The sequence below is a fragment of the Mytilus edulis genome, chromosome 2 (genome assembly GCF_963676685.1).
Source record: "Mytilus edulis chromosome 2, xbMytEdul2.2, whole genome shotgun sequence".
Lineage (NCBI taxonomy): Eukaryota > Metazoa > Mollusca > Bivalvia > Mytilida > Mytilidae > Mytilus > Mytilus edulis.
In genome coordinates this window covers 50,814,641-50,829,786 of record NC_092345.1, presented here as the reverse complement: position 1 = coordinate 50,829,786, position 15,146 = coordinate 50,814,641, and the positions used below count along the sequence as shown (strand labels likewise).

The following is a 15,146-nucleotide window of genomic DNA, read 5'->3' as shown; positions in this document are numbered from 1 at the left end:
GCGTTAATGTTTTAAAATTTCACCCAAAATGGAATCTATGAACAATGTTTGAAATCCAATCAATAACTAACACCTTTTGAGATAGAAGATCATAGAATGGTTGTGTTTTTACAACAATCAGCTGATTGACATTTTTATGACCTCGAGGCCTAAAATAGAATATGGGAAACTTTACCTGTGTACACATCGAGGACTTTTTTATAATCATATAAACACGAAAGATACTGTTTTAAAACTTTATTTGAATAACACACAAGTAAATGTGAAATAATAATGAAAATTATGATGCATTCAAGTAAAATATACTTACCAAATTGCCGTTTCCGGTCAAAAATCTCGTCAGTTTTAACAGAGCATATCTAGCTGGCGATTATTTTCTATGCAATAAACCGAAATGCCACTTGTAAGGCTATGCATATAACCGGACAATTTAACATTAGGTGAATGGGAAATGGTTTCGTGCAGGAGAAAAGTATGCAATTAACCGAATTATGCTATTAAGCGGTATGCAATTAAGTGGAATCGACTGTACTAGAGCTTAATCAATAAACTACATGTACTATCTATAACTGATCAAATAATTTTGAAGCAAAAAAAGTGGTATCTGAGAAAAAAAGAATATTTTTAAGAAACCAGAGCCAAAAGGATTGGTAGATTTTAAGCAACTTAAGTTAAATTGTGCTTGTCTGGACCCTTAAAAGATTATAAGACACATTTTTTTCTTTGACATGTGCTTATTATTAAACTAGTATACACAAGAATTGAGTGTGTTCCATGTCATAGTGGCATGATTCTTATATGATTTTCAAGATTTTAATCTTGTGTATGATAGTATATATATATTCTTTATTCCAAAAGCAATACAGCTTATAGGTATCAAGTACAATAAATATTACATTAAATATAGTAAGCAACAAATATTACAATAAGGTAATTCATTAATATGCAATTTATACAATTAAAAACAAATGTAGGAGCATGATATCAATTAGCATAATTTAACTATCTTAATTTAAGTATGAGGGGGGTTAGGAGGGGTCCTGATCCCGAAATCCCGGGCTTAAAAACACGATATTCCAAAATCCCGGGCTAAAAAACACGAAATCCCAAGGTCCCGAAATTCAGAAAATAGAATTTCTGGATCCCGAAAGGGTCAATCCCGAAATCCCGAGTTTAAAAACACCCGATCCCGGAGTCCCGATAAAGGTCCTATCCCCCCTCAAGTATGATATACACATTCAACGATTACGAATTTTTTCAGCAATATATAAATACTTCCCAAAATTATTAAGTTCTTTTATATTACGAACAGATAACAATTGTATGAGTTTAAATACTGATGGATTTTTCCAATAATAAGGTTTGATATAAGACATTGTAAAACAGAAATAAATATTACTCCCTATCAAAATATTGATTGATTGTTGGTTGCTTTACGCCGCATTAGCACAATAAGTCCCTATCAAAATATATATAAAAATATAGCGTCAAAACTTTTACCATGAATTATGCTTGTCAAATGTATTGATAAAGATATGTTTAAACCCTTTCTTATTTCTATCATCTAGAATCAATCATTTCTGTCCTGGTAGAGCAGGTTGCTTACCTTCTGCCAGAAATCTTCAACACAGTATTCCAACTTTAGAATCTGACAGAGATCTTTGTGTAACATCTGGATAAAAAATCAGAAAAAAAATACATTATTCTAATCTTACAGCTTGGTCATTTCCATTATTTGAAAGTGGGGTGAAATTCATCTAATAAATCTAGACAAGATTAAAATTATATGTAGTTCATAAGGGTTTTTGTTTCGTTATTTTTTTATATATACTTTGGTTTTCCTGTTAATATGGTTTTACACTAGTAATTTTTTAGGTCCTTTATAGCTTGCTGTTAGGTGTGAGCTAAGGCCTGTGTTGAAGGCCGTACTTTGACCTATAGTGATTTACTTTTACAAATTGTGACTTGGATGGAAAGTTGTCTCATAGGCCCTCATACCACATCTTCTTATATCTTTGTACTTATGTCTGGAACAAACACTGAGTGAAGAAAATTAAAATGCAATAATTATAAGAATATTTTCTTGGCAAGAATTAGCCATCATAGAGTAATTCTGAGGGTATTCAAAAAGGAATGATCAAACTTCAGATATATTCCCTTTTACCTCAATTTCTCTGTCCCTGCCTAAAGTTGACTCCTCAAATGCTGACATAACATTAACAAATAGGTTATACAGCACAAACTGAGCAACAGAACAAACATACTGAAATTAGAAAACATCCAATATAAACTATTGTAGATAAGTTTTATCAGCTTTCTTTTACAATACAAATAAAAGAACAGAGTTTCAATGTTTCCCGTATAATTTTTTTTTATATTTCAAAGGGCGTAACTCAAATGGTGAAATCGAAATCATCCCTTTGTAAATTTTATGGACACCATCACCAGTTGGTTAACCATAATAGAATAACCATTTCACAAATGATATCGGATATGTTCCTTATGACATAACTACAATCCCCTTCCCTTTCATGAATGTGACCTACCATATTAGACTATTTATGGGATTTGTTATAAAATGAGCAGCACGATGGGTGCCACATGTGGAGCAGGATCTGCTTACCCTTCCAGAGCACCTGAGATCACTCCTAGTTTTTGGTGGGGTTTGGTTGCTTATTCTTTAGTTTTCTATGTTGTGTCATGTGAACTATTGTTTGTCTGTTTGTCTTTTTTCATTTTTAGCCAAGGTGTTGTCAGGTTTTTATATATCTATGAGTTTGACTGTCCCTCTGGTATCTTTCGTCCCTCTTTTATTAAAAAAAGTTGATCAACCCCCATATAGAACTTTTAAAAGCTATTGCTGAAATTAACCAACAATATAAGTTTTATTAAAAATCTGTACCTGTGAGAGCACTAATGAGGCCATTTTCCATAAATTCTATTTTTCCAAGGGGCATAATTCTTTTTAAAAAATGTTGACCAGCCACCATGATAAAACTTGTCTGATAGTCAGTGGTTGTTGTTTGTTCATGTGGTTCATAAGTGTTTCTCTTTTTTTATATAGCTCAGACTGTTGGTTTTCCTGTATGAATGGTTTTACACTAGTCAATTTTGTGGCCCTTTATAGCTTGCTGTTCAGTGTGAGCCAAGTCTCCTCGTTGAAAATTGCACTTTTAACTATAATGGTTTACCTTTACAAATTGTGACTTGGATGGAGAGTTGTCTCATTGGCACTCATACCACATCTTTTTATATCTATTAAGGTGTTCTGCATGAAGATGAGCAACACATAGACTCTTCCATTGACATCTTGTATATATAGAATAACCATACATTGTCTCGAAATATCAATGTTATTTGTACAAGGCTTAGAAACAGGTAGAATGTGAGGCTGTGCCGAGCATTTCTATATGTTTCGAGCTGAGTACAAATAACAGATTGATATTTCGAGACAATGTATGGTTATTCTTTATATACTGCAACTCTTATAACTGTTCAAAATGAAGTATTTAGGGTAAAAAACATCATTTCTTAATTTTCAACAGAAGACGTAAAATTTCCGCTAACCTGTATGTTTTATTGACGTCATAAATAAAACTCTACGGAAACATACTGTCAACGTCATAAACAAGGTGATATACAGTCAGTGACTGTATATCACATATGAATATACGGTCAATGCAATTTGAATGCTCAAATATCACAGCTGCAGTATATATTACAAATAACTTACTGTAGTTTTACCATTAAATGGTTCTGTGTTGAGTAAGTTAAAAAGCACATCAAACACTCTAAGCTGTATGGCTAGGTTACCCAGCTTTCTTGTTATGTTAAGGTCTGACTTGTCCCCATATAAAAGTCTTATTGTAGCCCAGCACAGCAGTATAGGACCATGACAAGGCTCTGATCCCATAGATGTCACTATCTTATCTACTTTCTGAAAATACAATAACTTTATGAGTCGAAAATCCTGATTTTGTTGCTATAAAATAGAAGTTTATGCAATAAGAAATAAAAACAACTTTTAAATTACAAGCTTCTCAAAGCAATTTTCTGGATTTACTTTCAGCAGGGATACTCAAATAAATGTTAAGATTTTTTTTGAATTTTTTTCAATTCACATTGTAGACATGTTATACTTTTTTGCTCACTGTGAAGTGTATGATTTTTTTTCAGAGTTAAACTTTCACATATTCTAATGGAAAACCAGTTGCTCTTGTTTTGTTTTTGCATTCTTCTATTCTGTTATTCTTGTTTTCTTGAAAGAATTAATTTACAAGAGGAAATATTTTTGCCAAATTATCTGAATTTCAAAATAAGTGTAAAAAAAATTCTCTACAACAGAAAACAAGAGGCTGTCAGAGTGACATCAAATCAGTTTGTTTTTATCATTTATTTGTGTCCAAGTATTTTTCAATATCACAAGGACAAAAAAAATAAATACATGTGCTTTATTTGTTTGCTTCTTTGTACCATGTAACTTTGTATATTGAATCTATTGAATGGTCTTTTTTGAAAAAAGCATTGAAGAGTTTCAATTTTGGACCATCTATATGCAAATGGTTTGAAGTATTTTATTTGAAAGCATCAAGTTGTGTTATAAATAATGGCCATCTTTCAAGCTTCTTTAATTTGGAGAGAAGCTGTAGACAAGGTGACCCCCTCTCCCCTTACCTTTTTATTATAGGCGTTGAGCTACTTTCTATGAAAATAAGGTCAAACCCTAAAATAGAGGGAACTTTTTTTCATGAAAATGAATCCCTTTTGAGTCAATATGCTGATGACACTTTCCTTGTTTTAGATGGAACTGAAACCTCTTTGAGGGAGACTTTAAATTGTTTTGACTCTTTCCAAAAAGTATCTGGGTTAAAAATTAATTCTTCTAAAACTAAAGCTGTGTGGATTGGGAATAAAAAGTATTCAGATCTGATTCTTTGTCCTGATTTAAAACTTCAGTGGTGCTCTTCAAATTTTAAGCTTTTGGGAATTGAATTCTCTTTAGATCTTGACAGTATGCCAGAAATTAATTTCTCCAAAAAGATAAAGGAAGTGTCAGGCATTCTTAAGAGTTGGCAACATAGAAAATTAACCCTAATGGGAAAGATTACTGTTATTAAGACTTTGGCACTTCCAAAATTAATTCACCTGTTGACTGCATTACCCAACTCAAAATTAAATGAATTGAATACTTTATTCTTTCAATTCATATGGAATGGAAAACCTGATCGAATTAGACGAAGTACTTTAATTGGAGATATTCCACAAGGAGGTTTAAATATGATTAATATCCATTATTTTAATATATACCTTAAGATTGGCTGGATAAAGAGGTTTTCATCCAATTTATATGGTAGTTGGCAATCATTGTTATTAAAAAGCCTTGAACAGTATGGTGGAGAAAGAGTATTGCATTTTCAAAAGGAGAAACTCAGAGAAATCTCTGATAGTCTTAGCAATCCTTTTTGGAAGGATGTATTTTTTAGCTTTCATGTAGCAAGGCCTGCTACCAATATCTCTGTTCAAGATATTTTGTCATTAGATATTTTAAATTTTGCACCTCTAGTAGATTTTCCGTACTTTACTCAGTGGCAGAGAAGGGGAGTGCAGTCTTTGTTTGACCTTATTAACTTAGAGACTAAGGACTTTTGTAATTTTGATCAGATAGGACCAAGACTTCAAACAAAATTTTTTTTAAAGTATTATGGTCTCATTGCAAAGATTCCAAAGTATATGAGAGAACATATTAAAGAAAACATTGCTCATGTAAATTTTGAAACTTTTGACTGTATTGATAATTTTTTGGAAAGATTATTGTGTAACAAAAAGGCAAAGTTTGTATACAAAGATCTTGTTGACAGAAATGTGCAACTGCCAACAGAAAAGTTCTTACAATGGGAGCAATTACTAGGTATTGAAATTGCAGATTGGTCAAAATATTATATTATTTTAAGAAAATCATGTAAAGACACTTATTTAGGGACTTTTCAATACAAATTTTTACACAGAATAATTGCAACAAATACTTTCTTGTATAAAGTTAAACTTAAAGATTCAAAGCTTTGTACTTTTTGTAAGATTTCTGATGAAACCATGGAGCATTTATTCTATGAATGTCCAATAACACATTTTATACGGCAATCTTTTTCACAAAAATTGAAAAGATATTTTGTGAACTTTACATTATCTAAGAAGCATATTTTTCTTGGTCTTCAAAATGAGAGTTTACTGTTGAATTTGATCATTATTATTGCAAAGAACTATAATACAAATGTAAGTTGTATGAAAAGAAACCAAGTATTATAGGACTATTAGCAAAAATAAGAAAATATCAGGAAAATGAACATTATATAGCAAAGAAAAATGGTACCACACCTTATTTTCAAAAATTCTGGGCCCCAGTAGATTACATTTTTACTGATTAGTAATAATTACTTTTGATTCAAATCATATAAAATAAAAAAAAATGAAACTTAATTTATAAAGAGCAGATCTTTACAAGGATAACATTTTTCTTTGCAATACACAAGTTGATATATATGTTTTGTTAATGCAATTGCGAGAATGTGTGTGTGTATGTGTGTGTGTTTTCTTTTCCCCTTTTTATTATAATGTTAATATTCAAATAATATATATTCACAGTAGAAGAAAAAAAATGTAGTCAATTTTTTTGTTGTATATATTAAACCCCTTAACACCATAGTCAGGTGGTGATGTAAAGGGATTGTAAAAGCCTGACTACTGAAAAAAAAAAAAAAAAAAAAAATGTAACTTTGTATATTAAAATATTTTAAGATGGCCTAAACTGGCCAGTAAACAAAATAAAATTTACATACACAGTAAATAATTAATTCAGAAAACTTTATTATGATATTGTTTGATACTAAAAATAGACAGTTACTACTAAGTTATCCTGTCATATGAAAGAACTTAAAAGTTTAAATAGTAAATGGAAAATATTTACACTTTAAAATATCAACCCAAATTTGCAATCAAAGACTAGAGTTCTTACCTTGTACAAATCTTCATCTTTTAGAATAAAATGGTCATCAAAACTGTAAAAATTCATAAAATATGACATGAAATAAAATGTAACTCAAAACAAGATAATAGCCCTTATAGCTTAATTTATTCATTGGATTTATTTTAATCGGTATGTAATACTGTGTATTGGTATATTTGAAGTGTTTTTAAATTACTCTATGGTGGAATTTTTTCTGCAAAATTTTTCCTAAGTGAACATCTCATTGGTCACCTAAATGCACTATACAAGCTCATTAAATGTGACAAATGAACACAGCAAGATACATTGTTCATTTATCTGGATCATTTATTGCAGTCAAAATGAGATGCATGAACAAAACAAGATACAAAAACAAGAATGTGTCGATAGTACACAGATAACCAACTCGCACTATCATTTTCTATGTTCAGAAGACCGTGAAATTGGGATCATAACTCTTATTCAGCATTAAAATTAGAAAGATCATATTATAGGAAACATGTGTACCAAGTTTCAAGTTGATTAGTCTACAAATTCATCAAAATCTACCTTGACCAAAAACTTTAACCTGAAGAGGGTCAGACAGACAAACTAACGAAGACCAAAAAAACATAATGCCCATAAGTGGAGCATAATAACAAAAAAAAACAGAATCTGTGCTTTGATAGTATTATTTGTTTTTGTTTTTACTATGTTGAGTATACATAAATGCTGGTCAGCATCAAGATTTTATACTTGGTTACACATCATCACAATTAACTTGTGAGGCATCTGACATTTTAGGTTCCACAGGCATGTAATCTAAGCATTTTACTGGTTAATACAATCATATCAAATTTGATTTCAAGTTAGTCTTCACAATTATCACCTTCCTAGCTGGCTACAGACATGCAATGTTTCCAAATCGACTGCTTCCAATAAAATCAACACTTCTAGGTATCTGCAAAATTAAAAAAAACATTGAGGATTTATTTTTGAGTTTGCATCTGGAAATTGTGTATACATTTTCTATGGGTGAGAGTGCCTTAAAATCAAAAAGCATACTATTGGCTGTAAGCTCTGGTGTCAGAATCATGATTTTTTTTAGAAATTAAGAATCTGAACAGTCTATAATTCTGTATTAAAAGATAAGAGCATAATATTAACACAAACCCCTTCAGACATAGAAACTTTGTTTACGTTAGACATCTAACTTGTTTCAATTAGATAAATTACAGATTTTCCAATATGCTTTGTTGCAATAGAAAGTCCAATCTGGACAGGTTGACAAAGTGTACTGTAAATCTTTGTTCATACAACAATATAGAAACTTACCCAATTTTCCTAATGAACTGCTCTGCTGTTTCTCTTAAGATGTGTTTATAACTCTGTCGTCTGCCAAATCCATGTCTCTGTTTAAAGAATTAACAAGGGTGACATATAACAACATCAAAAGCGTGCTTATTATCATAAACCAAACTGATGATTAATCAGCTAAATTGTGAGCAGCAATGCTGTGTACGAGTTGAAGATTTCTTCATAGTTTGTCCAACTACAAATATGGAACAAGGAAGATAACAGAGAATTGGTGAGCTACTAATCACGAAAGAGACCCATAAAGTATAAGGTAAACAGGAAATTGTTAAGTGATGAATCTGAAAATGCATCACAAGGTATAGCTGACTCATATGAATCCTAAAACAAAATTTCAGAAATTCTTGTAATGTTGTTCATGAGAAATATGTGAAGAAAATATTGGTGGGAACAGACAGAGGTAAACAGTATACCCCACCTTTTTAGAGAGGGGATATAATTATAAACATTAACACTTTAACATTGACATAATTAATATTTTAGAACAGATACTAGATTCATGCACCATGCGTAATTTAAGGGCATACGTTACAGTTACAGGGGAGGTAATGACATTGCTAACGTAAAATGCAATTTTTTGCGACGTCAAACTGTGACATATCGGGAAAAGATGCATTTTTCGACTGATTTTTATCATTCGAACTGATGTTACTTTTAAACAAGTTCATGGACCCCTCTTTTTTAGCTCACCTGGCCTAAAAGGCCATGTGAGCTTTTCTCATCACTTGGCGTCCGTCGTCGTCGTCTGTCGTCGTTAACAATTTTTCAAACATCTTCTCCTCTGAAACTACTGAATGGATTCGAATGAAACTCAAAATGATTGTTCCTTAGATTATCCTGCACAAAGTGTGTGCTTCGATTTGTGATCCGTCAAAAAACATGGCCGCCGTTACTTAAAATAGAACATAGGGGTCAAATGCAGTTTTTGGCTTATATCTCAAAAACGGAAGCCTTTAGAGCAAATCTGACATGGGGTAAAAATGTTCATTAGGTCAAGATCTATCAGCCCAGAAATTTTCAGATGAATCAAACAAACCATTGTTGGGTTGCTGCCACTTAATTGGTAATTTTAAGGAAATTTTGCAGTTTTTGGTCATTATCTTGAATATTATTATAGATGAAGATAAACTGTAAACAGCAAAAATGATCAGCAAAGTAAGATCTACAAATAGGTTAATATGACCAAAATTGTCAATTGACCCCTTAAGGGGTAAATGTCCTTTAATGACAATTTTTCACAATTTGTTCATCATATTTGCTAACTTTAAAAAATCTTCTCCTCTGAAACTACTGAATGGATTTGGATGAAACTTAGCATGATAGTTCCTTAGATTATCCTGCACAAAGTGTGTGCTTCGATTTTTGATCCGTCAAAAAACATGGCCGCCCTTACTTAAAATAGAACATAGGGGTCAAATGCAGTTTTTGGCTTATATCTCAAAAACGAAAGCATTTAGAGCAAATCTGACATGGGGTAAAAATGTTCATTAGGTCAAGATCTATCAGCCCTGAAATTTTCAGACGAATCAAACAAACCATTGTTGGGTTGCTGCCACTTAATTGGTAATTTTAAGGAAATTTTGCAGTTTTTGGTCATTATCTTGAATATCATTATAGATAAAGATAAACTGTAAACAGCAAAAAATGATCAGCAAAGTAAGATCTACAAATAAGTTAAATATGACCAAAATTGTCAATTGACTTTTATTTTAGAAAAAGATGTATAGTAAGTACATGTATGCAAGTTTTTTCTCTAAATAAATGATTAGTTAAAAAAATTGTCTTGATCATTTTTGTCGAGCCTGCAACTTTTGTTGCAGTTAGCTCGATATAGGGATAGTGATCCGGCGGCAGAATTGAATAACTATATTTGGTACGTGCGTTCCTTGCAAGGTCCTCATGCCTGTCGGACAGTTTTCACTTGACCTCGACCTCATTTCATGGATCAGTGAACAACGTTAAATTTTCGTGGTCAAGTCCATATCTCAGATACTATAAGCAATAAGTCTAGTAGATTTGGTGTATAGAAGAACTGTAAAGTGTACATGTCCAACTGGCAGGTGTCATCTCACCTTGACCTCATTTTCATGGTTCAGTGGTTATAGTTAAGTTTTTGTGTTTTGGTCTGTTTTTCTTATACTATATGCAATAGGTCTACTAAAATTGGTGTATAGAATGATTGTAAGGTGTACATGTCTAGCTGTCAGGTGTCATCTAACCTTGACCTCATTTTCATAATTCAGTGGTCAAAGTTAACTTTTTTAGTTTTGGTCTATTTTTTTAATACTTTATGCATTAGGTCAACTATATTTGGTGTATGAAAATATTTTATGATCTATATGTCGGTTACGCAGGTTTTATTTGAACTTGACCTCATTTTCACAGTCCATTGCTAAGTTTTAAGTGTTTGTGTTTTGGTCTCATTTTCTTTATTTATAAACAGTAAGTCATATATATTTGTAATATTGAAGAATTGTTAGCTGTACATGTTTGCCTGGCATGGTTCAATATGTTCAATAAGGCATTGTTTACCAGGTGAGCGATTCAGGCTCTTGAGAGCCTCTTGTTTAAATAACAATCGGTTTGATTACATATGAAGATTATTTGTACCAAATTTCACGAAAAAGTCAATGATGCAATTTTTTCTACATTCATGAACATTTGAAAAATTTTAGTCATTTTTAAAAAAAAAAATCCAAAATTTATAGGATACGTATATAAAGGAGAACTTATAAATAATTTAACAAAAAAAACAGCTTGTGTTTATCTTTTAAAACAAAAAAGTTATGAATTTCTGTCGGAAGGAAAAAAAACTTTGACAAATCTGAATTTTTGAGCAAATATCTGAAACTTTGACCTCATTTTACTCAAAAAGTAGCACATGAAGGCACATTTTTTATAACATATTTGATTTAAGCAGGTAAAAATTAGCCAATATATCTTAAAGGGAAAAAATCCTCACCGTCAGAAATAAACTGTTAAGGAATTTTCTTGACAAATACAGTAACGTTTATATTAAATTTTAAACTTGCATATCTGTCTTTAATTCATTGATTAATTTCTTAAATGTTCATGGGTAGGATGTAAGTTTGGAATTCCAAAGATGATAAAATGCAGTTAAGTGATTTTATTTAGGGTTACTTACCCTGAATGTTTCTATTAACTCTATCAATTGATCCACACTGATCTCAAAGTCTTTTAAGTAAATTAAGAATATCTCCAATAATTCACTCTACAATGAATACAAAAAATAGTATAGACAAGTAAAACTGAACAAAAACAAACACAAAATGTTTTTTCTCTTTTAAGTTAGTTCATAATATTCCTAGTTTTTAATATTCTTTTTTATAAATACATGCATTCATATGTCCAATTATTTTTCCTGTTTTAGAATAGAATAAGAGGTACTAAATAATACATTGCAATTATTCTCTCGTCTTTAAAAGTTTTTTTATTTTATTAACTTGTTCTGCCTTTGATGCTTTACCAATTATTTAAGATGTTTAGATGTTTTTAGAAACTTCTTTTGTTACTTTAATATTTTTTCACAGCAGTTTTAGTGTAATGGGTTTACCTGTTCTTTGAGATTCTGGTGTGCCCATATAAGTGCTTGTCTGTCAGTCTAAAAAAGAAAAGAAAAATTGAGAAACAAAGTTTTAATACATGTATCATGATTATTACACTTGGAATGATTGACAGTATTGATTGATTGATTGTAAGTTGCTTATAAAATTAAAGTCCTAACAATCTGAATCAAAGCATTTACATTAGGCAATAAAAAGGCAACTATACTCTTTTTAACTTATTCAAGTCATAATGCTTTATTATTCAAAAATTATATTTTCCAGTTTCTGAGTAAAATGACAGAAGGGCTATTCCATTAAAATATATGTGGTAGGGTAGGAAGGAACTTTCAAAATATCCCTACAAGCAAGAACCATTTGTTAGATAATTTTCATAATGTTTATAGACCCATGACCCACATTCAATAATTAAACTTTCCTTCCTTCCCTCCAACATACATTTTAATGTGTCAATCATCACAATGTTATATATGACTTACCATAAGAACACTGTGATTTTCCCAAGTAGGTAGATTTTCATCAAGTACCCATTTCAGCTGCTCATCAATCTATAAGTGAACAAACATATACATACTCAGTTTGGTACTGAATTGAACAAAATAACTTTGTTGGAACATCTCAGGGCTATTCCAGAAAAAAATGTATGGGGGGTTGGAATGCACATTATATTAATGATACATGGGTTATGGGTATCATAGCAACTTTTCACACCATAATGCACTATAATTCTCAATTACAATTGTCTGGGTGGCGGGTGCTGACAAAAACTGCCTTCCAACCCCCTCATACATTTTTTTCTGGAATAGCCCTCTTACTATTTACTATTTCAGTCTGGGTTAAATAATTCATTGTGAGTATCTTAACCCATGGATACCTCAGATTTAAATTAACCCCTAATTTCATATGGAGTTAATGTGGGGTAAAGCTAGATTTGTTGCCTCAAATTCTACTTGAGAACATAATTTGGACTTGTTAGGTTGTTACTATAGTGACATGTGACATTTGAGTGTTATTCCAAATGAGAGATGTTAAATCATGGATAAAGCACCAGAATCTGTTAAAGTAAAAAAAAAAATTCTATTGTTTGAAGGGCATCATAAAAAAATGTGTGTGCAAAACATAAGTGTTTTACACACAAAAACAAAACAATAGTATGCATCAGTTTGGTTGGAAGGTTTATTTCTTTCCAAAATTTTACCATTTCTTTTACTAAAAATGATGCATTACTATAACTAGTATAACCACTGAGTATAAATCATACTCATGTTAACACAAATTATTACCTTTTTAAAAAGCAGACCATCAGTATTAAGAACTTCCATAATCTGTTGGAATTCATCCTAAAATATATAACACAAAAATACCATGGACGTAGGGTCCTAAATAAACTCATCATAGATGCAATGTAAATGTTAAATAGTATATATACATGTATCTTAACTTCAGATTCACTACAATTAAAAAATTGTTCAGTCCATTTCTATTCAGAAATTATTAGCAAGTGTTTTGTTGCCAAGAAACAAAAAAGGCTTCAGTGGTTGTCGTTTGTTGATGTCGTTCATAATGTTTCCTGTTTTTGTAAATAGATAAGGCCCTTGGTTTTCCTGTTTGAATAGTTTTAGACTAGTAATTTTTGGCGCCTTTTAAAGCCTGCTGTTCAGTGTGATCCAAGGCTCTGTGTTGAAGATCATACTTTTATAACGGTTTACTGTTACAAATCTGGCTTGGATGGGGAGTTGTCTCCACAAATACAATTTTACACAAAGCCAAAAAAAATCAGTGTGGATAGTTGTCTCATTGGCAATCATACCACATCTTCTTTTTTATAGTGTCCCAAACAATATGAATCCACAGTATATATAATTGGTTCAGTTTGTTGCTCAGTGAATGTCATTTTAAGTCATATGACACTTCATATCAAAAGAAAAAATTGAATATGTTTTTTTTATATAATTGTGTCTAACTATGAAACAAAAGTATATGTGAACTTTCTTGTAAAAGAAAATCATTTAGAATACTAAAACTTCATAAATGTACTTCTTTTGAATAATTGTCTTCCCGTAAACTAATAGTTCAAATATGAGGGAAAAATTGAGATGAAAGAATGTAAACACTTCACTGGGAGGTAAATAGTAATAACTGATTCTTAAAGAACAAATTTAATTTAATACAACAAAAATTAGCATTACAATTATTTCTTAAACATTTTTAAGTAGGCAAAAAAAACTTGAGAGATTAAATATTATCATAAACTTTTTTTTCAATGTGCTCATGACAACTACTACATACCTTATAAGGATGTGCATCATCCTGCCAAAAGTTAATGACCACTTTTATACACTGTAGAAGATATAATCTCTCCGTGAAATAATAGTCTCTGACTTTGTAAATCAAACTCTGACAATGTCTATCATTACTTAGTAAAGACTGAAAACAAATGAAAATTCATCATTAGAGTTTGTCAAATTAGATACAGAAAAAATGATAAATTCAATGTTGAATTTTCAATCATGCAGGAAACACAAATTATGGTCTTGCCAAATAATTTTTTCCTTCAGATTTAAGAAAATACAAAAAAAAAATAATCGTGTTTTTTTTCATTAACTTCATTGAAAATTTATAAATGTTCCTAATCCCATGTTTATGAAGAAGCTTCTATCTTAGTTTTCGAAACTGCATGAAGGTTAGAAAAAGGTTATTGATGTTTTAAAAATGTTTATCCACAGTTTTTATCTAAATGTTAATTACAAAAGTTGACGTCCATTTAACAATAAAATATTGAACAATAAATAAAATATTAATTTTTAAATCTTTGGATGCTATTTCTTGATCATGGTGGTCAAGCTTTATTAAATTCCATGTGAAAGTAGATTGAACATGCAGTAAGAAATAACAAAATATCAAATATTTTGACCAGGAGTTCAATTGTCAAGGTCAAACTAAATTTAAACTTAGATTTAGTTAACAACAAAAATGTGTCCAAAGTACACGGATGCCCCACTCGCATTATCATTTTCCATGTTCAATGGACCGTAAAATTGGGTAAAAAATCTAATTTGGCCTGAAAAGTAAAAATATCAACCAAAAGCGAACATGTGTACTAAGTTTCAAGTTGATTGGACTTCAGCTTCATCAAAAACTACCTTGACCAAAAACTTTAACCTGAAGCAGGACGGACGGACAGACCAGAAAACATAATGCCCCTCTAC

At 31.0% G+C, this 15,146-nt stretch overlaps 1 protein-coding gene across 2 annotated transcripts in view; it reads right to left on the bottom strand.

The window, feature by feature from the left end:
• Window positions 1-15,146, bottom strand: part of LOC139510203 (nucleoporin NUP188-like) — an 83,347-nt gene that overhangs the window by 48,769 nt on the left and 19,432 nt on the right. For both annotated transcript variants that reach the window (XM_071296662.1, XM_071296663.1), the window contains exons 6-16: window positions 14,227-14,364; window positions 13,221-13,277; window positions 12,417-12,485; window positions 11,928-11,975; window positions 11,499-11,585; window positions 8,315-8,391; window positions 7,869-7,940; window positions 7,010-7,052; window positions 3,734-3,937; window positions 2,165-2,263; window positions 1,607-1,672 (exon numbers count right to left, since the gene is read on the bottom strand). In XM_071296662.1, coding sequence (XP_071152763.1) covers window positions 1,607-1,672; window positions 2,165-2,263; window positions 3,734-3,937; window positions 7,010-7,052; window positions 7,869-7,940; window positions 8,315-8,391; window positions 11,499-11,585; window positions 11,928-11,975; window positions 12,417-12,485; window positions 13,221-13,277; window positions 14,227-14,364 — 960 coding nt within the window. The remainder of the gene's footprint in view (window positions 1-1,606; window positions 1,673-2,164; window positions 2,264-3,733; window positions 3,938-7,009; window positions 7,053-7,868; window positions 7,941-8,314; window positions 8,392-11,498; window positions 11,586-11,927; window positions 11,976-12,416; window positions 12,486-13,220; window positions 13,278-14,226; window positions 14,365-15,146) is intronic.